This window comes from Hirundo rustica, chromosome 2, assembly GCF_015227805.2.
Source record: "Hirundo rustica isolate bHirRus1 chromosome 2, bHirRus1.pri.v3, whole genome shotgun sequence".
Classification (NCBI taxonomy): domain Eukaryota; kingdom Metazoa; phylum Chordata; class Aves; order Passeriformes; family Hirundinidae; genus Hirundo; species Hirundo rustica.
This window is the reverse complement of record NC_053451.1, coordinates 77,590,369-77,616,059: the sequence shown is the minus strand read 5'-3', so window position 1 is coordinate 77,616,059 and position 25,691 is coordinate 77,590,369. Positions and strand designations below refer to the sequence as shown.

Below are 25,691 nucleotides of genomic sequence, written 5' to 3'. Positions count from 1 at the left end.
AGCCTAGGGCACTCTACGTAAATCACACACCTGCAGGAAACAACCCGAAATCTGGGGGGAAAAAAAAAATAAAATAAAATAAAATAAAAAAAAATTAATAATAACGGGACAGCCCCGACGCCCGCGGGGGGCGGGGCCGTGCGCGCCTCCGAGCGGAGGGGGTCAGAACCCAGAACCGCAGCTTCTGCGCTTGCGCACTCCCGGCGCCGCGTGTCACGGCTCCAGCCGCCCCGCTATTTATGTGCCGTCAGCGGGTGATTGGCCTGTGGGCTGACCAATAGCGCAACGCCGGGGGCGCGGCGCAGCCAGTAGCAGAGCCGTGTGGGCGGGGCGCGCGCCGGGGCTGCGGGGGCTGTGCGGAGGTGGGCGTCCCCGAGTACCGCTGCTCCTCATGGCGGGCTGGGTGACGCTGCTGCCGCCGGCGCTGCTGCTCTGGCTGCTGTGCGCCCGGCCGTGCCCCTGCGGCACGGCTCCGGCCTCTTCCTCGCAGCCCGTGACCGCCCGCCTGGCGGCGAAGTGGCCGGCGACGCCGCTGCTGCTGGAGGCGAGGTGCGTGCAGCCTCCTCCTCCTCTTTTCCCCTCTCCTGCTAGCGGCCGCCCTGTCCCGGCTGTCTCCTGGGGAGCAGGAGGGCGGAGGGACCCCCTTTTCCCTCCGCTGAGCGGGAAGGAGGGCTGGCAGCGTTTCTCTCTGTCGGAGGGTGTGTTAAAGTACTTTGTGGTTGTGAGGCTGTACGGCTTTCTCCCCGTGGAAAGTGTTGTGGACAGTGCTGGCAAGGCTCTCCCACGCTCTGAGGGAGCTGTACAAGCGACTTCGTATTTGACCTGCTCAGGCGTTTTGCAGGTCTCTGGGTTGAGGAGATGTAATGGGCCAATTCCACTGAGTAGCATCTTCGTCTGCCCCCAAGTAGTTTGCACGTTAATTAAGTGATTCTGAAGGTACTAGTGTAGATGTGAACCTGTAAGAGTGAAACACGGTGGTATTTTAAAAGGTATTGCTAACTTGTAATCATAACTTCAGCCTGGAGAAGAGAAGGCTTTGGGATGACCTAATTTCAATCTCCTGAAGGGAACCTACAAGAAAGATGGGGAGGGAACCTTTCTTACAAGGACATGCAGTGGGAAGACAAGGAGGAACGGCTTCAAACTGAGAGTAGGTTTAGACTTAGATGTACAGAAGGAATTCTTCAGTGTGAGGGTGATGAGGCACTGGAACAGTTTGTCCAGAGAAGCTGTGGATGCTCCATCCCTGGCAGTGTTCAAGGCCAGGCTGGATAGGGCTCAGAGCAAACTGCCCTAGTGGGAGGTGTCCTTGCCCATAGCAGGGGATTGGAACCAGATGATCTTTAAGGTCCTTTCCAACCCAAACCACTCTGTCATGCACAATAGAAAGGGAAAACATTCTCCAGTTTTAAATGCTTGTGGCTCTCCTGCCCATTTGGCTTAAATTTGTTTTGTTTTTAAACTTGCTTGCTGCTGTTTGGAGAACACCCATGAAAGGGAGAACTGCAAGCTTCTGTAATCAAAGGAGAGGCAAACTTCCAAAGTAAAGATTAGAAAACAATCTAGTCGTGCTAGCAAATTGAACTTCTTGGTAGACATAAGCAGGGGGAGCGAAAGCAACTGATGTTCCTTTAAGGAAAACCACAAACCTTAGAAATGTTACCTGTAAATCATAGAATCACAGAATGGTTTGGGTTGGAAGGGACCTGAAATACCATCTAGTTCCAACGCCCCTGCTATGGACAGCGGCATTTTCCACTAGACCAGGTTGCTCAGAGCCCCATCCAGCCTGGCCTTGAGCACTGCCAGGGATGGGGCATCCTCATTTTCTCTGGGAAACATGCTCCAGTACCTCACTACCCTTACAGTAAAGAATTTCATCTGTATATCTAACCTAAATTTTGCCTCTTCCAGTTAGGAAAGGGAAAAAAAAAAAAAAAAAAAAAAAGAGTGGTATTTGATATAAAGTAAAGTAAACCTTACCTTTTATGCTTTGTAAGTGTAAGTGTAACATTTGAAAGTGTTTCAAAGATTGATGTTCTCCCTTCATGCACAGCAAAGTAGATGTTATTGATGAAAGCCTGTAATTAATGAAAAACTATAACCTGACAGAGAGTGTGTTCTTATTGGTATAGTTAGCTACTATTAAATAAAATTTGTATACTGAATTGATTTCATTTTTAAGTGTATATTGGAATATGTGTGGAAAAATAAAGTGAATGTTTTGGGCGTTTTCTCTAACAAGAGAACAGTCTGCATGCTTTAGAGCTCTGCTTGTTGAGTTTGGATGATAGTACTTTGTTCAAAATATCTTTTGACCAAAATGCAGCTCAGTTCAGTGTTTATACTATGGAGACAGTTGTCAATCATTGAATATCTAACGTTTGGTTGCTGATGGGTATTTATTATTTTAAACAACTGAAGGATTTTACTGTGGTACATCTTTGGACAAAACCAACCTATGGACAATTAATTTCTATTTTTAAACAGTGAATTTATTGCAGAAGATGGTAATGAGAAGTTTTGGCAGTTCTTGGAAACTGTGCGGGAATTAACAGTTTATAAGAAAGGAGGTAAGTTAAACATTGTGCTGATTTTTAATATGTTATCTTGTTCTGTATTTAACTTAGAGACGTGACACATTAATTAGTTCTAGGCAGGTCAAGCCTGACTCTTCCATTATTCCTTGCTGGACTGGCTTCTTTCAGAATGTTGTAGCATATTTTCCCCTAAGAGCAATACTTGCAGAGGAGTTAAAAAAAAAAAAAAAAAGTTGAGATGGACTGAACTGCTCTTACAATGTGGAACAGCAGCATAAAGATTAGATACCTTCTTGCTTACATGACTTGCCAGGAGTTTATAGGATATTGAGACTTCATGTTTTCTGTAAGAGATGCTTGCAGGGCATAAAATCACACAAATAACTAAAATGAGAATGCTAGGAAATGCTAAAGGAAATATGTAAATAATTAGCAGAAAAGGTTTAAAAGGTTTACATGGCGTGGAGGTCGTTTTCTAGCATCTATACTGATGTTTTAGAATAAACTGAATATCACTGACAAAATAGGACAAAGAAAGTCTTGCATGATTAGACAGAAGAATATTAAGTTAGAAATTTGGAGAGAAGACCAAAGCATAAAATCCAGCAAAAGAAACATATAAAGCCACCCCAGAAGAAACCTTGCAGAGCAGTTTACTGGAAATGTCCATGATAATGAAAAATTGGGGGACCTGTGGGGCTTTGCACCGGGTTGGGCAGTATTAGACCTGCTTGGTAGGTCAACAGATGAACAAGGTGAAAAAGGCTTCAAAACAACGTAAGACTGCTTCATTTTGCGCTTTACTTACAGAACAGTACAACTCTTTAAGCATGAGTGTGAGCACCTAACACTACCATGGGAAGAGATTTCAGGGAAATTGAATGTTAAATTAATAGTCAAAAAATTAAAAATTGTAGAAAGATCATGCAGAAAAGGGCAGTGAGAAGTGCAGGTACATGAAAAATGGTGTATATGGGAGAGAGAACTTGAGAACATATTTCAACAATTGTGACCGACTGAATATACCTTAAAAAAGATTGAGGTGTGCATGTGATACTTGCATGCTCAGCAGTGCCCCAAGCAGCCAGTAGACTTAAAAGATTAGTAAGAAAGGAACAGGGTCAGACATGGTAAACGTAATTTTGCTGCTTTTGATTCCATTATGTGCTTTATGTCAAGTAAAGTGTGATTTTTGAGTTTACTATCTCCCTGCGTTTTCCTTATCATTTCTTTAGAATGGAAAAAGTACAAGCAAAAAATGTACAAAGAACTGTGATTTTAATTGTCGAATATCAGCTGGGAAAATGATAAATAAACACCCCAAATTACTGTGAGGTGGTGATGTCAAGGCCCAAAGTATGTACAAAACCAGAGGGAGTCACTGAGAACAGAATGCCCAGGTGGTGAATGATGCTAAAAGCCATTCTGTGTGCAGCATGAGAACATGGAAAATGGAGATAGGTGCAGAATTTGACCTGTGGTCAGCTGCTAGTAGTGTTTGTTGAGGCTGGTGCTGTTGTCTAATGTTGTTTAAGGTGTTTGTCAGCACACAGGGCAGTGGCATGTGTTACACCCTCAACAAGGTTGGGAATGATGCAAAATTGGGACAAAAAGCTGGAAGGCAGGACTGTAATTAGAGGGACCTTGGCAGGCTGGAGAGACAGGCCAACAGAAACATTGGGAAGTTCAGCAAAGGCGCTTTACAGACTCCCTGCATGTGGGCTGGAATAATCTCAGCAACAGCATAATCTTGGTGCTGACTGACTAGAAAGTGGTTTTTTAGAGGCAGAATGGGGATCCTTGCAAACAGTGAGAAGGCCAACTACATGCCATGTTGCAGCAGCAAAGAGGGTAGCTAACAGGTCAAAGAAAGTTTTTATTCCACTGTGTGAGGCACTTTTAAGACTGAATCTGGAGCACTAAGTCCCTGTGAAAAGAAAGACGAGAGTCCATCATTGGAGCAAATCTAGGAGAGGATCTCTGCAATGGTTGGGAAGGTGGAGCAGACTTCTGAGGAAAGGCTGAGAGAACTGTGAGTGAAGCTGAGAAAGGAAGCGGTAAGGAGAGACTTTGTATCTTCATCTTCCTAGTAGAGAGATGTGCAAAGGTGGAAACAGGCCCCTCTTGAAGGTTTACACAGCAGTATGAAAAAAAAGCAAGGGGCAGAAGTTGAAACATGGAAGTTGGAATTAGATACTATAATTCTACTGCATGAGGCCTTGAGCAGCCTAGTCAAGCCTTGCAATTATATCTCTAAGTAACAGTTTGGATAAGATGACCTCCAGAACTCACTTTTAACTTTCTCTTTTTCCTATGAGTGGTTTAGATGCAGTTGGTATTGCCTTGAGATAAGACTGCTGTATCAGATGATGTGTCAGGGCTTTTTTTTAATCAGCCATCTCTTTTTTTGCTTGCTTGGACATACTTTCCAAGGAGTTTGAAGCTTTAATGACATTTATTATTAGTGACACAGATGTCTGTTGAAATTAGCTGTTAGTTAAATACCTACTTCACCTGGATAAACTCTGTGATTGAGAATAAATTTTGTGACTAAGAATAAATAAATTACAGTAGAATGATCTCCATGACCTATCATGCCAATGAACTGTTAGAGGCTGGCAGTTGGCAACCTTGAGACTGTACTAATACTGCTTTAATTAAACACATTGAGAAGTTGATGTGTATATTTATCTTTATGGCCAACGCACAACTATGACAGTAATGCAGGGAAATTTGAAGTTCTGGCACCAAGTGGCTTTCCTTAAAGTGAAGTCATATTTGGGGTAGCCTTAATCTAAGGAAATGGATGCTCTTCATGAACAGGAAGTCTGCATTAGATGTTTACAATAAACTGGTCAGTTCGAGTGGAGAATCTGGTGCTGCAAGACTGCAGTGGCACAGTTGACTGGAAAGCGTGTAATCGTTTACCTCTGAGGAGAAGCTGGCTCTCTGTACGATGTGGAATGAGTTCTGTCTTAGTTGCTGCATGTCAGGACACATTGACGTAGATGGATGTTCATGATGTGTTAAAACTGATGTAGCAACAGCTACTTCAGTAAGTTAAAGGATCTGGCTGAAAAAGGATTGGTTGGGGCAGTTGACTTTTCAGTTACTCTCCGAGTGATGCCAAGAGTAGACTGGATGAATAAGCAGGAAATAAAAGCATTGTTTGTTTAAATAGAAATATTTTCATAAAAGGTAAAGAGTTCTTAGATTTGAAGCTGAAAACCTGGATTTATAAAGGAATTGGATGATAGATTTATATCCCAACGTATTGTTGAATGTTTCAGAAGAGTTGTAAAGTGTTAAAGCTGAAAGGCAACTTAAAAAAATCAAATAGGGTAGCTTGCTTGTTTTTTATAAATCCTCCCTTGCTTGGTTTTCAATCTGTTTTTTGTTTTTGATTTTTTTTAATCAGTTCTTGGGATTTGTTGTTTTAAATTTAGAATAATCAACATCTCTTGTTAATTTGCTCATTTAAAATATTTAGCATTACCAAATTAGGTTTATTAATGGTCTGTTTAGCTGTGATATTTGTAGCAGGTGATATTTTAATGGATTTGGTAGGAATTATGTACATGGAATTTGGTGAAACATTTAGTCTGGTGATGTATTTGGTGGTTTTAACTTTTTTCTTTCGTAATATGAACTCAAATCATCTTGAGCAGCATCTTGAGTATACCATATCCTAAAAGGAGAAGGTTGGTGATGGGATACACAGTATCAAATAAACGTGAGGTCATCAGGTGACACGGGCAACATTGTTGATATCTACTTAATGTGCAACATATTTTCTGCTGGGCTTGTGAAATACTTGGAAAGGCAGATGATGCTGTCTGAGCTGCAGGTATGTAATAAAGAAGTGAAAGCTGCAAAAAATTTATACTAAAACCAGCACTTACAAAACACTGAAAATGGGATTTTTAACTTGCTGCTGCTTCTATATCCCTAAAGGTTAATTTATGATCACGGAGGGAAAGTAAGTAGCCAGTTCCCTGCCGACTAATTATCACTTGAGTGTTTACTGTCTTCCTAAGTGCTTCAGTTTATATATTGAATTTTCAGCAGCCTCATAAATATATATTAAAACCCCAAAACAAAACCAACATGCAAACATATTTTCTCTATGGAAGCAATTTTCCCTGAAAAAATGTAACAGTATATTTCATATAAACAACAATCATGCAAATTATTTTTTGCAATCTAGAAGTCTACACATTATTCACAGCTAAATTAGACAAGTGGCTTTTTATGTGTATATAAACCTTAAAGATTCCAGAGGAATCAGTTTCACAAACATGGTGTTTCTATACTAGTAATGCAATAAAATAATGTATTCCCTCTTTACTGGCATACTGCTTGAATGGCACAGGTTTATCTGGCCAGTGATTGCCTGAATTGCTGTTACCTGGGATCTCTAATTCGCTAGCTCATCTGTGGATCCAGACATTCATATCTATGCAGTTGGAACAATCCTCATACATCCATCCCACCAAGTAATTATTCCAGCACACTCTGTTCTGATTATGTCCCTTATGTTTACTCTCCCTACCTCCTGTGCCTCAGTACTTTGAATTCTCTTGTGGGTTACTGGAATATATTCAGATTAATTTTGTGCTTTATGTACATGAGGTCTGAGGAGCTGTGCTGTAATACTTTCTTATCTTTTGTGACTGCCCTGGTTGTCTCTTTTAATTATTTTTAACTTACCTGTGATGAAAGATAACTGCTGTAAACTGTGGACAGTAAATGTCAACATTTAAATGTGAGTCTGCTTAGCTGGCTGTTCAGTTCTTGTTGGAGTCTATCTAATCAATTTGGCTACAGGAGTTGAGAGAGTGTTTCAGCAGGCAAATTAAGTCATCTTCAGGGTGAGCTTTTCAGGTTTTGTTGGCTGCTAGGCTATATTTCTCATGGCTAGGATGAAAGTTCACAGATGTGAAGCTTGCGGATTCAGATGCCTGCAGACTGAAGTTGTATCCTGTTAATGTGGTCTCTTACTTACTTTTAAATTGACTTTGTTAATGATTTAGTGGTAATATGCTGTCATGGAAGATTTTATACCCAGAAAAATCTGGTTCTTCCTGATTCCCTGTAACATCCTAAGAAACTTACAATGACTTCTACTCTTTTGGCAATGTTAAAATAAGCTTGGAGGGCAAGTAGTACTCCATTTCCAAATAATTTACAGAGCTCAAACCATAGTTCTGTTTAACTGAAATTAGCTCAGTTGGTTAGAGCACAGTGCCAATAACACCAAGGTCACAGGTTCAATCCATGTACAGGCTCCAAGAGTCCACTTAAGTTCACTGTAGTGTTGAACTTGAGGGTCCTTGTCTCGGTTTTGAAAGACAGTTGTCTGCCAAGGAAAGCTAGAACTTCCCTTGGAACAGAGAATCTAAACCCCCTTCTCTCCAAATTATTATAATTTTGTAATTAGGAGCTTTCAGGCAAAGATATGGCAATAGGAGTAACAGGTATTTACTTTACTAGGAATACCGGGGGGGGGGGGGAAAGGCAAGGAAACAAACAAAAATCCTGGGAAAACCCTGACAGAGTCAGGGATACGACCTGGCACCCTGGTGGTCAGGGTGTTGGAAGTAGTCCAAATAAGTCCTCCTGGCGTAACAGGTGTGGTTCTGTGGAGTAGAGATGGTCCTGTAGAAAGTCCAGTGGCAATGAGATGGGTCCACTCTTCCTCCAGGAATCCAGTGGAAAAACCAGATCCCTTGTGTGCTTCAGTCCCAGTTTTTATCTAGTTAGTAACAGCTGGCTCCTCCCCCACTGGGTGGAGCATCTCACAATGGGATGATGGAATGTGTCGTCATTGGTGGGCCCTAATGACCGATTATCAGAACATGTCCCCCTGGAGGAGGGAGGGCTGGTAAAAGAGGTAAGAAACACTGCCCCACCTGGTTTTAATGGCTGGGCCATTATCAGAAGGCATCCGCTGCCCCCCCACCTCCCCCCGAATTAGAAGAGATAAGGACAAAACATCTCCCAGAAAACACCTTTCAACAGATGAAATAGAATACACTTTTTTTTGGTTACATAACCCAAGACAGTCCTTGAGTATTCCGTCCGTGTCAGAATATTCTGTGTGTTTCTGTGTATGTAAGAGACTCAAAAATTTGGGTTTGTGTTAGGTGGCTCATATAGCATTTGATATGAATTAATGTATCACGGTGAAGTTTAAAGTACTGTTGCATTCTAAGTGAAAGCAACAGGGTTAATAGATGTTGAAGCAGTAGAATTGAATACATGATTTGATAAATATATCCTTGCCAATGTTGTACAGTCGGTTTTGTAGGTAGATAAAAATTATCTCTTTTTTTTTTAAACTTATTAAAATCATCGTTATAATCATCTTCCAGGAAAAAAAAAAAAAAAAAAAAAAAAAAAAAAAAAAAAAAAAGCTGTTTTAAACACAGCAGTGAAAGCATAGATGAAATTTATAAGACAAAAAAAAAAAAAGAGACTAGTGGTAAAAATATTTAATTGAGGCAGTATCCTTAGAATTATGTATTTAAAGTCTCTTCATTGTCTTCAATAGGGTATTATTTGGGGCTGAGTGAAGAGGTAGAAATTTCAGATTTAATTTTATTTTTGTGAAGATAACTTGAAGAAAATTTGAAAATACAGTTATTGAAAAAAAGTTTCATTCTGGAAGGATTTGTTTCTTCCAAATTTTTATATTCACTGTTTGGAATGTGTGAAGCTAAATTTACCTCATTTAGAATAACAGAATTGTGAAGGTTGGGAAAGACCTCCAAGGCTGAGTCCAACCTTTGACTGATTGCTGCTCTGCCAATTAAACCATAGCACCAAGTGCCACATCCAGTCACTTCTTGAACACCTCCAGGGATGGTGACTGCACTACCTCCCTGGGCAGCCCGTTCTAATGCTCAACACCCCTTTCAAACAAAGAATTCTTCCTGATGTCCAACCTGAACCTCCCCTGGTACAGCTTGAGGCCATTTCCCCTTGTCCTGCCGATACTTGGCCGGGAGAAGAGGCTGACCCCAACCTGGCTACAGCCTCCTTTGAGGTGGTAGCAGAGAGTGATAAGATCTCCTTTGAGCCTCCTCTTCTTCAGGTTAAACATCCCCAGCAGCCTCATCTGCTCCTTGTAGGACTTGTGCTCCAGAGCCTTCACCAACTTTGTTGCTATTTGGGTTCTGCCAGGGCTATGTGTACGTGTAGAGAACATAAATAGGTTTTTCATCCACTGAATTTAATGTAAGACAGTAACAATTATATGTTATGGATTAGACCCAGACAGCAACTAAGTAGCACATGTCTACTTATGTCATCCCCAGTAGGATGAGGGAGAATGTTAGGAAAAGGTAAAACTTGTCGGTTGAGATAAAAACTGTTTAATAGTTGAAATAAATTGAAATATAGTGATAGCAACAGGAAGGAAAAAGAGAGAAATAAAACTTTTCTCAAGTGATGCACAATACAACTGCTCGTCACCCACGGACTGATGACCAGCCTGTCCCCAAGCAGCGATCAACAACTCCCAGCCAACTCTCCCAGTTTATATACCATACATGACATTCCACGGTGTGGAGTGACCCTTTGGCCAGCTCAGGTCAGCTCCTCCTGGCCATGCTCCCTCCCAGCTTCATGTGCACCTCCGTGCTGCCAGAGCATGGGAAACTGAAAAGTCCTTGACTCAGGATAAGCACTACTTAGCTACAACTAAAACTTCAGTGTGTTATCACATTATTTTCATGTCAAATCCAAAACACAGCACTGTACCAACTACTAGGACAAAAATTAACTCTACCCCTGCATATAGAATTCATGGGAAGAAGCTTTCTTGAAATGCGGATTAAATACTTTTCTAATGTTAGGGGGTTTTTTTCTATTGAATTACAGCAAACTCAGCCTTTCTAAATTAAAAGTTTTAAGGAAGAGAAGACAGAAAGGAGATACTAGAGGCTTTAAGAGCAAAAGAAGATTTTTTTTTTTTTTTTCCAGCCATGACAGTGTTGTAAAGAAGAAAATGAGAGGATGGAAGCTGCTTAGTTATGAAAATTGAGTATGCCTCTAGAATGAGAATTGAAGGTTAATTATTTCCAACCAATGTTCTGTATTATCAGTTCTGTCATTTCCAGACACCATCCACTTACCTTCTTACTCAGAGTCCTGATTTTGACCTTGAAAACACAAGATATGCAGGGAGGGGAGGAAGCTACTTCTCATGTTGTATCCATTCTCATACTCTTGTTTATCATATATTTTTAAGGAAGAAGTAGGATATGTGAAAGTAGCCCAAAGAATGGCACCTTTAGAAGATTTTTATTTATGTAAGTTGCATAGTTGGAATATTTCAAAATTAAATGTGAGGAAATTATTTGTAAAATAATGGTCTATTCAGGACTCTCCATATAGGTTTTTCAAGAGACATTATTGCTGAGTGGGTTTTTATATTGCTGAAAATAACTCTGATATTAACTAGTGCTATTGAGCTCTCTTTTGTTGTTTTTTGGATATTAGGGCTCTGGATTCATAGGAAGGGAAACGGTTATCAGTGAACAACGCTGGAGACTTTTGAATGCCAAGCAGCACTGTCATTAATGCTTGCTTATTATGTAGTGTAGGTAGATATGCCACATCATTTAGGGCTAAATACTAAAAGTTTGTTTTTTCTTTTGTTTTTTTTTCCTCTCTTCAACAGATTCAGAGTACTCCTATTACAATTTAATCTTGAAGAAAGCAGGACAATTTTTATCCAATTTGCAAATCAATCTGTTGAAGTTTGCACTTTCCATACGAGCTTATTCTCCAACTGTTCAGATGTTTCAGCAGGTGACAGTATTACCTGATGTATTTGGTACATGATTGAATGAGGTTTTTCGGCTGAACAATGTTTGTTGTTACAGTTCAGTACAATATATGCCAGTATCATTTGAAATCTGACATGATAAAGGTGATGCTTTATGAGCTGGTTATATTGACAGGAATAAATATTCATGTTCAATTGTATGGATAACATTCCTTTCAGGGTAGATTTTTTTCGCAATTGTTCATTTTTTAAAACTCAGATTGTGGGGATTTTTTGCATTGCTTCAAATAATCCTGTGGGTGTTCGGACATTCTCAGAGCAGGGCATTTCTTGAATTTATATTTGTTATTTAGTGCATTTCTCATCTTTCTCATTGTTTTAGTATTTGAAAAGTTGAAAAATTAGAAAAACCTGCTTTATTAATTAAAAAGTGAGAGAACATAAATTCACTGTGCCTCTAAACCTAAAATTGCTACTCCTCCTTTTAGCAATGCCACCTTCAGGATAAAGTGAGAAATCCATGTTTCTGAAGGTAATAAGCTGTAATAAAGTTAGGGAGTTTTGCAGGTGTTCTCTGGAGGAATATCATAATCTCAGATTCATGTTTCTTTGTTTTTACCTTTTAGATGGTGAATCCAGACTCACTGACATGCAGTCACATGATTCCCATTTCGTATTGGAATAGCTGAGTAGAGTTTTTAAAGAAAGGCAGGGGATGAGAAAGAGAGAGAATCAAAAATTGACGTTATTTGTTTGGGATTTATTGGCTTAGAAGTCTAATCTAACATGATTGCTGATAGCAACCAAAGTTAAAAATATCTCAGAGAACACGCTGTGATTTCTGCTTGTGGAGAAGATTTCTCAATCCTGTCTTTACAGAACATAAACGCACTTTTCATTTTCTGGATTATGACTGCATTTAATAGACTATGCCCCACAAAGGTTATAGGGTCTTAATCTTTTAATATTTTTCTTTTTTTTTTTCTTTTTTTTCTTTCTTTTCTCCCCCACATGCACCCAGTTTTGAATGGGCTTAATTAGAAACACAGCTTAATGACAGCTGTTGAGTTATTTTAATCAAAGGGATGTGAGTTTAAGTGCAATCAAAGCATTCTAGTTGAGTATAATTGTTGAAATATTAGATTGCAGCTGATGAACCTCCACCAGAAGGCTGCAGTGCATTTGTGGTTATCCATGAGAAGCACACCTGTAAGACTAATGCAATAAAAAAGCTGCTGAAGAAGGCTACTAAGAGGTAAATATAAAGATTTGGTTTAAAAGGAAAAATAGATTCTACGGTCCTCTAATCACATTGACAATTTTGTGGTGTTTTGTTGTTGTTGGGTTTTTTTTTTGTTGTTTGTTTGTTTTGGTGTGGTTTTTTTTGTTTGTTTTGTTTTGTTTTTGTATGGAATAGTCAAGTTTAAGTTACAGTGTACTTTCTATACAAACTTACAGTTTTGTATGTCTGACACAGTACTCTGCTTACAGACCTTTCTCTGTAGTCAGTGTTGATGCACTTGAGATTTTTGGGTTGCAAGGGCTTGGCATAGGAGTAGAAGAGGAGTCTACCTCAGCTGGCATAACCTTTCCTCACCTTGTTCTAGACTTTGCACCTACCCACCCTTTCTTCAGGTTTTCTTGTGACAGCTAGCATCAGTCCAGAATTGGAGCTCTGAAATAAAATGTGTAGAACCTATCAAAACAACAAAGTATTGAAAACATAATATTTAATATCTATTAAAAAAAAAAAGTATTAATTTGTATTTTTTTCAAGACCTGCATGTAGCATTCTTTTCTTTGTTGGTTGTTTTTTTTTTCCCTTGCAATGGTCTCCATAATATGCATTAGTATCCATGCCCTCAGCCACTTCATGAAAATATGCAGAGCTGAAAGATGATTTAGTAGGATATATTTCTTGGATTTTGTTTTCTGTCAAATATAAATTGTGGGGGGAAACTCTGAAAACCTATAAATTTGTTTCTTTGGGGTTGGATGCTTCTGAAAATAATTTTGTGTTTTACATGTGTGATTTATTTATATGTGGTATATTCTAGGTCCATTGATACAATTACAACCTACTAAATCATTGTCTTTTGCTTATTCAATAGCCAAGGTTTCTGTAAAAACAACTCACTGTCTAGTTTACAATTTCCCATTTTTACCAATTATATTCTTCTAAAAAATGTCCCTTTTTTCCTAGATAAAAGCCATAATATCCTACAGATAATTTAAAATGTCTTTGAATTCTTGTGGCCATGTACTAAAGCATCATGAGACCATAACATTTTATTGCAATGTCTGAATATAGTAAACTTTTAAAGCAACTAACTGGATTCAGTGCATTCTCTTCTCTGGAGATATTATTCCCAAATGTACAAAGTTCTTGAAAATCACAGTACTAAATAGTAGAATCCTGAATTATTCAGAATTGAGAGGGTTAGGCTTCTAGAAATCATTAAAAACTTGCAACAAAACTGAAGTTTCTTTTGTTGGATTGGTCTGCTGTATTCAATAACTTTACAGTCAAGTCACATCACGCCATTCAGGGTTGCAGGGACAAAATCTTGATAAATTTTCCCTCCTTCTCGCCACCCCAAAAGTAGTTGTGTCACTCAAATATTTAGAGTACCTGTAGTTAGAGTCTGAGAAAAACATGTTCACATTCACATGTTCAGGTAATCGTTCCCAATGTTAGTTCTGTTTGTACTCTGGGTAGCAGATGTTTCACCTGTGCTGGAGATATTTAGGTTAGGTGATGATAGGGCTGTGCTCCTGTTATTTTTTTCCTACCAGGTGAACAAATGATATAAGGTACAGTGTGCCATGTCACAGCTGGTTGCTCTAAACCTGTCATTCTTTTTATGTCTTTTCACAGAAGAGATCTTTTTGACTTACTGATTTTTTTTTTATTTCAAAGTATTTTCCTTTGTGCTCCATTCTGTGTCTTCTGTCATGGCTCTTCCAGTTCAGCCAGGCCAGTTTAAGTTATGCTTTCAGTTGTTCACCATATTTGGATGAGAATGCTAGAAATGTCCTGATTTTAGGGACTGATAATTTCAAATCTCACTGGAAGAGAAAGAAGAGGCTGCAGCATTGCATACTGCGTGGATTGATCATCTTAACCTAACATTCAGGAAGTCTCAGACCAAATATTCTGCACATCAAGGTTAAGGTTTTGCTTCATTTAATCCTTTATGCAACAGCAACTGTGATGATGTCTTTTGCACTTTCAGCCATGTTGCAATGGACTGTGTGGCTCTAATAGGAAATACTTTGTGTGGAGGTGCAATAGCTCCAGAGCTCAAGGGCTCTGGGCATGTCAAAGAACACATGGTTAAATGGTTGGGATTGCTTATCTTGCTAACTTTCCAAAACACAACACTAAGGTTTCTGGGGCTATCGCTGTGAAGAGCAGAAGCATTAATTGGAGTGACATTTTGCTCAAAACAATCAGTGCCTTACATTTGTCACTACATGGTTGCTGTCTTCTATCACACTGCTTCTGCATCCTTTCCTGGGTACTATCTAGACAAGCATATAGTTGCCTGTCCTACCCTAGCAAGTGTTGAACTCCAAATCTGTGTAATTTTTTTATCTTTTTCTTTTTGTCTGCCCAGCTGTTCTTCCTTGTCTTTCAGGCAGCCTTCTTATGGGCATCTCTTATGGCAGGAAATTAATTACCTTTCAGTTCTAAGAGCAGGAGAATCAATTCCTTGTCAGTACTATTCAGTGTTGAAGAACAACAAAGAGCAGAGGCTTATCTTGGATTTAGGGCTGAACACTTTAATTCTCAACTCAAGGTCATTAGAGGAGCTCTATGAAGTGTTATTTCATTGCAGCTCTTGATATTTTCATGAGGCATGTTCATTGTGATATGAGATTGTCACTATTCAAGTCATGGCAGCACTCAGTAACCACCAGAGTTGGTTGATTGAAGTAGAGTGGATGAAGTTAGGAGAATAGAAGCTCCCCTGGTTGAGCTTTTCCATTCTCTCCATTACAGTGGGCAGTCTCTCTGATTATGAGAAGGAAGCTGCACAAGTCACATCCCACATTTATGCTTTCATTGGAGCAAATCTGGATCAGTTCTTCCACAGAGCTTACTCATTCAAGAGTCATTTCAGACTCCTGGATCTCACCTATTTGGTCTGCCTTGTCCTGTGATAGCAGTGGACCAGCTTGCCTGGTATTTCTGTGACACCCAACTAACTGCACCCGAGTTTAAGAATTAACTGGGCCCCTCCTTTTATTTCTGCCTCACAAATGAGGTCCTTGATTGCATATGTACCAAACTTACATAGGACATTGATATTAAAACCCTGAGTAACCTCATACAAATTCCTCCTGCTTGAAGGGAGAGTTTGCAGCACATTACCTCCAAAGGTTACCTTTGCAGTGTAGTTTTTTTTTTGTTTTTTTTTTTTTTTTTTTTTTTTTTTTTTTTTTTAAATATATATTGAAGATGTTCCAAAAATCTTCATCACAGAAACTCTGGTGTTCTGCTCACACCTTTCCAGTATGGCTCTTCAGTGAGCATGTACCACACACAGTTCTATACTCTGTGTCGAATTAGAGTTTCCTATCATATCCTCTGTTACTTCTCTATCTTTCCCAGGTTTTATTCAAAAGATCTTTTTATTCATCTAAGAAATCATTGCAGCGTAACTTTTCTAGTCCTGGTTTTCAATTAGGAGGGTAGGTAGGCAGTCAAAATTTCAAAATTAGCTAAATTAACAGTCTGATGGTTTCAAAATAGTATAACCCCAGTTAGCTTCCAGGTGTGTCGGCAGCTTTCTCAGACTTCACACAATCTCCCTCTGCTACTCTGTTACTCACAGACTGCTTTGTGCATCTCTAATAGATGCAATGTATCATTCAAGTTAAGAGCTGGCTGTTACTGATGCACAAAATCTCCGAGTCCTATGCTTTTCATATGCTTTGTGTTGTGATTTGATAAAATATATTTCAATTATTTATAGATGATGCTGATTTTTCAGTTTTTTATACTTTAATTTGTGAATTTGTTGTTCTGGTTTTTGTTTGTGAGCAATCATTATTATTTTGTGATTTTAACATGGCTTGTATACTTACAGCATATGAACATTTACTATTTTTTTTTAAATTATGAAGTAGAAAATCTGCCACTGTTTTAATTAATTTTCTGACTTTATAATATCACAATTATTTGTTTTAAAACCAGACCCAGGCCGTATCTTTTTAAGGGAGACCATAAATTCCCAGCTCTCAAAGAGGATGGCCCAGTAGTTATTCTATATGCAGAAATGGGTACAAAAGACTTTGTCAAATTCCACAAGATTTTATCTGAGAAGGCGCAAAAGGAGGAAATTGTTTATGTTCTCCGGCATTATGTCCAGGTATGCAGTTCAACTCAACATTGTTTCAGTAAACTGTTGGTATTCTGGCTTTGCTTTGCTTGCTTTTTGACAAAACACCTTTTCTACATTTATTTTTGCATTTGGATAAATTATATGCAATAAATTTTCTAATATTAAAACTCTAGGTAAGTAATTCACCAAGTACAAACTATGAAGCCAGGAAAGCATGGTGATGTTACCAATCCTATATGGAAGCACTGATTGCATCACTGATCTTGAAATACCTCATTTTTGCTTATATGTCTGGGTTTTGTACAGTGTACGAAGATCTTGGGTGAATCTAGGTGCAGCAAACTAAACATATTAGTAACTAGAATTAGAAAAATGGAAAGTAGAATAGAGAATAAATCTGAAAAATTACTAATTATATTTTTACATATTCTCCATATAATCTCATGTTCATTGAGACGCAGCAGCATGGGCTGTCACAACCAACATCACCGACGAGTTTTAAAATGTTTGTGTTCCATAGTGTCACGATTTGAGGCATAATGTTTCTGAATTCTTTTCTTCACTTATTCTTCTCCCTGAAACAAAACAAGAAAGATACCAGTACGTGGAACTGTATTGTCCTCAGTTTTGATTATTGGAAGGCTTTTGTGATTTATATTCAAAGTACAGCTCTTAAATAGTGTGACTAATCTGAGAAAAATCTGATGGAGTGAGAGGTTGCTGTGATATATGTAGACCAGGCATTTCAGGGAGATGAGAAAGGTAGTTTGCAGATGACTTTGAGTTGTTTGCTCACAGTAATGAAATAGAGAATTTGAGGAAACCAGTCTTGAATTCAAAGTCATATGGGGTATAGTTTTTATTGAACTTCATTCTTTTATGCTTTTATTTCAATTAAATGCCTACTTGCATATTAAGTGTCTCATTGCTCTGCCTGGCTTATGCATCATGTTCTCCCCAAATGTTGTGTTCTTGCCTGCACCTTTTCTCTCTTCAGACCTCTCTTCCCTTTTCTTTTTTCCTCACAACCTCCATTTTTATTCTTTGATACACTCTGGGATGGATTCTCCCTCCTTTTTTACATTAAATGCCAGAAGAGGGAGCATTGATAACAGAAGAGGTACGGTCTTTCTGCTGTCTCTTTCCTTTTTTTAACTGTCACTGAGACTACCTATAGAGTGCTCTCTGCTCCCTCTGCCTTGAGTTTAGCTTAGAGGATGGACTGAGAAGCCTCCCAGCCTTGCTGGGTTTTCACTTATGGTCTGGAGGATTCTCAGTGCAGAATGGTTCTTAGAAAATGCAAGCTAAAGCTCAAAGGCTTTCAAGAAATTGCTGCTGTGCATGTGCAAATTGTATTCTGGAAAGGGGATTTTCATACATTTGGGGCAAATTAGGACATGTATTCAGAAATAAGTATGCTTTGTGTAATTACACTATTGAATGTCAAACTTTCACTCCAAAGTTAGAAGTAGCTGTTTGTTTTTAGTAAGTGGTAACCTGTCTTTAGCAGTGTAATAAATTTTATTATTACTCCCTGCAGAAGGTGATTAAATATTTTATCAAAACTTTTTTAAGGAGTAAATCTGATGCAAAAATAGAGGATTTCTTCTTAACATCCTGAAAGTCTGGCAGCATTACAAAGAAATGAGTATCAGTTTAAAATGTGAATTGTGAGGCACTATTAATTGTGTAAGGTGCTATGAGCTCTGCCTGTTCTAGTCCCTCTTCTCTTATTGTGTGAAGACTAAAATTTTGACCAGCCTTTCTGTGATTTGCAGGAGATAAAAGACATTGTCACATTTTTACATGCCTTCTCAGTGGACTGTTAATATGTCTTGCACTTTGAATTCAAAGATGAATTTAAGTAATAATTTAAATGTCATAACATTTTAAAGTTACAATTAGATACTGTTAATCTCCTTTAAATACATTTTTTTTAAGTTATGCTTTTTTCTTCTGTTAAAATAATATCTTCAAGCAGAAACCAAATTCCAGGAAAATGTACTTATCTGGATATGGTGTGGAACTTGCAATAAAGAGTACAGAATATAAAGCAGTAGATGACACGCAGGTTAAAGGTATGTGGGTTTTTTAATTGATTTGATATCTTGTTGGAGATACTATTGAAATGCATTAAAATCTTCATTTTGTACAATATTCAGTCATTAATGTGTTGAAGGTTATACTTCATTTCTGTCTACAGAAGGAAATCTCAGGTGCTATGAACTTAGAGATCAAAATATATGAGAACGTTTGTAAATATCTGTGCTCTAGGATACAGTTAATTTTCTAACCTCTAACTGCTGTTTTCTGTGGCTCTTCAAAACACAATCTGGTCTTCTTCTGCTCAGTGATTTTAAGGTTGTTTAAATTTGTACTTCAGTTACTTTGATTATTGTCATTTCTCATATACTAATGGCTACAGTATCTACACATTAGTGTTTCAGGGCTAAGGGGGAGTGTTTCTGAATTTGGAAATACTTTCACAATTTTCTGTAGAAAAGATGTACCATAGAATTTGGACTGGTGCATGTTACAACGTATTAAAATGAGACATTTACTACAGAAAGTGGTAACTACAGCATGGTGACACAGAGAAATTACTTTGCAGGGTCATTCACAAAATAAAAGGAAAGTTAACTCTCTTTGGTAAGACTAAGGTTTAATGACTTTTGAGTCACGTCAAAAAATGGTTTCATTTTTTTTAAAGGGGAAAGAAACTGATCTATGACATATCAAATGTCAGCTGCAGATTCAACTGCTTTAAGGGCATCAGGCTTTTCAATTGTAAATTTGGTAGTAGTTGACTGATAAGAGTTATATCTTATCATTTAATCAAACTGAGAAATGTCTGTTTTGGGAAGTGAACCGTTAAGCCACACCTATATAATTTTATATAAAAATTGTTACCACTGAATGAATTATATTTAAAAATTAATTTTAATGTTGCAGAGTTCTGTAGAATAGTTAATTTGGATGCCATAAGTATAAATTTAATTAAAACTACATCTGGGAATGACAATTTTGTGACTGTATGTTTCTATTAACTATTTTATAATTCATGAAAACATAATACTACAATAACTTTCTTGGCTTATATTGTCCACATGTGTTATGTGTTCAGGAGCAAATGAGACAAAAGAAGAGGAAGATGAGGAAGAAGAGGAGGAAAGTGATGTCCAAGGATTTCTCTTTGGCAGATTAAAGTGAGTTGATATAAGTTATAATTAAATTTTTACTTTAGTTTCTGGAAGCTCAACCAGTTGGGTTTTTTCATAGAAGACTTGAGATTTATGTTGGAAATTATTTTATTTGGTAGAAATGGATTTATTTTTTTCATGTCTTGTGAACATAAAGATGCAGTGGTTGTTTATTCTTTTAATTTCAATATATTGCTTTTAGTTTTCTAATTATCTTAGAACGTATACAGTAAACTTTTTAAATAAAAATATCTGCCTGGGTAACACAAAAACTTAGAACATTATGATTTCACATTTGTTAGATGATTAGAATCAAAATGTTCATTTTCAAAATGTAAGAGTAGCACAAGAAATCCAAACTGTGCTGTATCTCCGTAAGATCTTTTTAAGGATAGTAAAGGATTTCATAGTTAAGGAGTGATATTTCTAGGAAGATGGGCTTATTATAGATACCATCTCATTTTGGAGTATGTAAATTTGTGTTCTCTTCCAGCAGTTACTCTTATCTCCAAGCTGCAATCTGTTAGATGAAATTAAATGTTGCTCTACTGAGCACCACTTCTAGTCCTCAGTTGGTGGATTCATTTGTGGTTTCAGTCATCCAAAGTGCTTTCCTTTTCTTGTAACAAATCCATGTAGTGGATCGTATTTTTTTTTCTTCAGCAAAACCCCTCAAGATTGTGGGTCTTCTCTACATGTCATTCTCTTATTATTTAAAACAAAAAGTAAACTTGTTTGTAGATACTGTCACTAAACTGTAAATCTCAGAGTTCAGAGCTGCTAATTCTGTCTAAATTCTTGAGAGCCCATCCTCTCCCTTCCTGCCTTTTTGTTCTCAAACACATTGAGGTAGAAGTGCACAGAGATCTTGGGGCTCCCCTGTTGTTTCACCTATGTGCTTCTGCACAGCAGGTAATACCAAATGCTTATGCTGTGTCTTTTTCTGAGTGTTTTTTCTTCCTGTATTTTCCTAGGTTTAGCCATACTTAGTCTCTTGATTCTCCACTGTGACTGATTTGTGAACCTGTCAGATAATTCTGTCTTTTTGACATTGTTTCTAGATTCATTGGTTTTTCCTCTTCTCCTTTCTATACAGGAAGTGATGTAGATGTTTCAGTAGTCTGTAAATTGCCCCTCTGTTGCAGCCATGTCAAAAGTTTTATTTTTCTGAGCTATGAAATAGTTAAAAATGTAAGCAGATTACATAAAATGTTTAGAAATTTAATGGAGATTTTTTCCCAGGATATCTTGTAGCAGGCTGAAGTATTTGCCCTCTTCTTTACCTAGGTATTATGTTTTCAAAACAAATAGCTAAGCTTTTGTGTACCATGTTCTTTAGGTCTGACAGATGATTTGTGTGCTCAGTAGATTGATTTTGTCAGTGCTGTCAATTTATGGAACGTGTTCTCAACATTGTCTTGCCTGTACCTCTTGTAGTTAATGCCACAAAGAGTGCATTCAGTTATAGTCAATATATAGTACAGTTAAGTATACATCATCCTATAGTAAGCTAAATGGAAAGTTACCTGGGTAGTGTTAATACTGTCCAGTCTTTGACTTCATTTATTCCATCTAAATTGATGTGGCAGGTTTTGAGACAGATCACTACAAAATAAGGGAACTCCTGGTATTCAGTAAGAATTTCCTTATGGAGAGAGTTGTCAAGCATTGGGACAGGCTGGCCAGGAAAGTGATTGAGTTGCAGTGCCTGGGTAGATATGGCACTTAGGGACACGGTTTAGTGGTGGACTTGACAGTGCTGGCCTAATGGTTTGACTTAAGGATCTTAAAGGTTCTTTCTGACCTAAATAGATTCTATGATTCCCTTTAACTGGGTTTAACCCTCAGAAATCACCTTTTCTCACCCAAACCCCATATTTTTGTTTCAAGAATGAGTTAAATTTCATTCTTGGTTGTTATTCTAAGAATATGATATTAGCTGTGAGCAGTACTGTGGATAAAAGCAGACATTGATGGATGTAATTGATTCTTTTTTGTAATAAAATGTTTTATTGTAGACAGATGCATCCTGATCTGAAAAACAATCTGATGGAGTTTAAAAAACATCTAATTGAAACTACTAACAACATGGAACCACTGAAGGTTTGGGAGATGCAGGGTATGTATTGTATTTTTTTTTAATTAACATAATATTCTATTTAATATTCTTTTGTTATTTTAATATATTGGCATTATTATAAAAACTGTATTTAAAAGAAGACATCATTTCATAAAAAGGCCGTAATACCTCAAGTATTTAAAAGGCATGTGCTGATACCTTGTATTGTATGCTAGAAATTAAAGAGTACTGTGTATTGTGTGCTAGAAATTAAAGGAACATTGAAGTAATTTTATAAGATTGATAGATATATTGCCTGTTTTTCTGCCTGATGTGTCATCTCAGGTATTAAAACTTGTTTTAGATATTTTTTTTTAGAGGTCAGAAAAAAGATATAATTTTGACGTGGCTGCTGGTTTGGGATGAAATGCATGTTAGGACAGATTGTTTCCTTTCATTTATAAATTTTATCAATGTACTGGAGTTCACATTGGTGTATTTTTTTTAATATACTATCAAGTGGAAGAACATGCTTTTAAAGCTTTCCTGTAGAAAAGGAAAACAAATATGTTGATTGCTTAAGCTTGTGTACTGATGACTTGCAGGACATTCTGTAGCTGGAATGAAATTGTGAATTACTCTAAAATATAAATATCTCATAAAATGTCACAACATTTAAGTTTACACAAGTAAATTTTCCCCCTTACATTCCTCAGCTTTAGAGGACAACCTGATTAAAATGAGTTTGCCTGTATATTAGTGCAGTGAAGGAGACTGAGCAGTCATTTGAGGTTCAGTTTCTTTTTGGACTCTGATGTTACAGAGCTTACTAGCAATGTCCAGTCTGATATTACCTGTGTGAGATAATTGTAGTTCACTTGCAGTCTTTTATCAATGAAGTTCAACTGCAGAATTAATTTTTGTCCAAAATTAAAAACAATTGAAAAATATAGCTGTAAAGTTCTCTTGAGAAATCTACTTTGGAAAAAAAAATAGATAAAGAAAACAGTGAGTTTGACTGTTTTTCTTTTTGTGTGTGATTGCATTGCACTTGGCTGATTAAAGTTGGAGCAGCCATGAAACTTCGGTCCCTTTAATGTCTGCCTTCAAAAGACAGTACAAGCTCTCTGTTTAGTGGTAGTCTTTTTTGTTGTGTTATGGAGATATATATATATATAAAAGAGGAAGCCGGTGCTGCTCCTCAGGAACCCATTTCTTACTGTTGAAAGTAGTTGAATGTTGGGATGCTGTTGATTTATGTCAGGAAGACTTGTAGTTCGGGCTTGTGGTTCAGGATCTTCAGTCTTGAGCCCCCACATTTTTTGGTGCAGTTGTTTTGATACCCTTACTGCTGACATGGCAGGGTGCTTTCTGTAGTTCATTCTTAATGACTAATTAGAGTGGCTGAATTAATGGCTCAGCTTCTCTCTGATTTCCTTTAATTAGCTTCAAAGTAGAAATCTAACTAAATTTAAGCAAAACTACTTCAGCTATAGGGCATACTTCTATTTATAAATGAACCTAAACACCATTCAAGAGTTGTCTTTCAAGAGCTTATATATTTTAGGTAAGTAATTAGTAAGTACTTTTTCCTCAAGGTGCCTTACACTGCGCTCTCAGCTGTGTTAAGATGCTGCAAGGGGAGGTCTGTAAGTGACAGCCCTGACCAGAGATAACCAAGGAAGTAAAAAGATGTCAGTTGGCCTCGGTATTTGAATATTTGTATCCTAGCTGTTCAGCATAAAATGGAAATTATTAACAATTTCTGAAGGGTTTTAAGTGTATGACCCAAGTTCACCGCTTCCTCACTATCTGTAGTAACAGCAGCAAATGGGTGTTGTTGCTTCAATTGATCACAACTTAAGTGCCTGTTGAAAGGGTTCTGAAACCTACTTTTAAGAGTGATTTCTTTTTTTTTTTATACTTCTTGTTAAAAATATTAAGAAATACAAGTTAACATTCTACCTCTCACTCACCTATATACTTCAGCCAAGAAGTACCTGATGAGGCTAAACTAGGAATGTCTTATTCACTTTGATTCAGCCTTCCTTTTTTTTAATTCACAATGTTTTACTAGGCAACATCCCCTATGACTTTCTGCCCAGCACTTTTTACTGTATGTGGCATCAGCTTTCCTCAAACTGAGTAACCTGAGGCTTTCAGTTTTTGCTTAAATGTCTTAACTATTAAATTATGAGGAAAAACCATCACTGCGTGATTTAGTATTGCAGATGTATACAAGGTACATGGAAGCATCTAGTATGGTAGTGCCTTACCCCATTTGATACCAAAATTGGATTTGTCCTAGTCTTACATATCAAAATTTGTCATGTTCAAGTTCAACTTCAGAGACAGCTAACTGAATTCCATCATTGCCTTTACAGTGGGTAGACAGATTAATTTTAAACTGTCTCATTATCTGAAAATTCACTTTGTTTTGAAAATGATATCCCTTTAAAAATGTGCTAGGTGTTTATGAGAACAGAAATTTTACAGTGGTTTGACTTTCCGTTCATGACTCACCATTTTCTCTGTGAAATTGCTGCTCCTTTTGAAAATGGTACAATTCACATGCTCAGTGCAGCTTTCTACTTTAAATATATCTGTTATCTGAAAAATGTGTGAAGTCCTGGATCTGGAAAGGTCTTGCTCTTTCCTGCAGTTATGGGTGTCTGTGGATTGGTGTGTATCTAGGTTTGAGTGTGGTACTACCCTTTTGATGATGGCATAATACCTTGTGATGGGCTTTTTCAGAGTGTTTTTTTGTAAATTTACCTATTACATATAGAATGTGTATGTTCAAGAAAGTCCAGCAGAATTTTGTAAAAAAGCCTGAATTTAGTATTTCTAACTTCCATTTGACCAGTTTTTCAACCTTAATAATGTAACTTTCATAACTGTTGAATCAATGACTGAAGCATAAAATACATAAATAGTGAGAATGTGTACATGGAATGGTTTTCTGACTGTAGGCAGTAATGATTGAGTGGTATATCCAGTGATTTTTTTTTTTTAACTTATTTTTCTCCCCCACCCTAGATCTTAGTTTTCAAGCAGCTACTCGAATTATGTCTGCACCTGTTTATGATGCCTTAAAGGTGATGAAAGACACTGCTCAGAACTTCCCAATAAGAGCCAGGTATGATATTTAAGCTTTTTTTTTTTCAAATGCTATTTTTATGTTTGCATTTGACTGTAATGACGGTAATACAGATTTATATCCAAATCCTGCAGTCAGATATTCATGTTTGACATCTTGCTAGATGGATTCCAGGCAGTTTAATTGAATAGAAGATAACTCCAGGGAGAGCTCATGATCAGTCTCTTAAATGTTTCCTGTCTGATGCAGCAGATGCCATGAGGGCATGCTAATCCTTCAGGCACTTAGTCCTCATGGATTTTACTGGACTGATATTTTCCCAGGTGAAAACTTTTGTTGAATTAGTAGTAGAACTAGTCACAATGGGAAGAGGCAAAATACTATTAATCAATTTTGTGGGGTTCCACACACTTTAGTTCTAAAGCACAACACTGCTGTTGAGATTGGGCCCTAGCTATTATGTGGTAGTGTTCTTACTGGGAAAGATCTGTCTTCCATAACAGATTACTTAATAAAAGATCAAGATAAATATTAAATAAATGGACATGTCCTGATTTTAGCTGTCCTAACATGAAAAAACGTTCTTCCTGTGAACCAATAGTATTGTAATTGAGAAGTGCTTTTCTTCGTACTTAATATGTTCTTCA

At 37.5% G+C, this 25,691-nt stretch overlaps 1 protein-coding gene across 1 annotated transcript in view; it reads left to right on the top strand.

Annotated features, from left to right (window-relative positions):
- The first annotated feature begins 409 nt into the window (after positions 1-409).
- UGGT2 (UDP-glucose glycoprotein glucosyltransferase 2) overlaps positions 410-25,691 on the top strand; it is an 80,307-nt gene continuing 55,025 nt past the window's right edge. Inside the window, exons 1-9 of the mRNA XM_040056376.1 lie at positions 410-549; positions 2,491-2,573; positions 11,227-11,357; positions 12,477-12,589; positions 16,538-16,712; positions 18,667-18,763; positions 19,810-19,891; positions 21,904-22,004; positions 24,984-25,083. Coding sequence (XP_039912310.1) covers positions 11,346-11,357; positions 12,477-12,589; positions 16,538-16,712; positions 18,667-18,763; positions 19,810-19,891; positions 21,904-22,004; positions 24,984-25,083 — 680 coding nt within the window. The 5' untranslated portion in view covers positions 410-549; positions 2,491-2,573; positions 11,227-11,345. The remainder of the gene's footprint in view (positions 550-2,490; positions 2,574-11,226; positions 11,358-12,476; positions 12,590-16,537; positions 16,713-18,666; positions 18,764-19,809; positions 19,892-21,903; positions 22,005-24,983; positions 25,084-25,691) is intronic.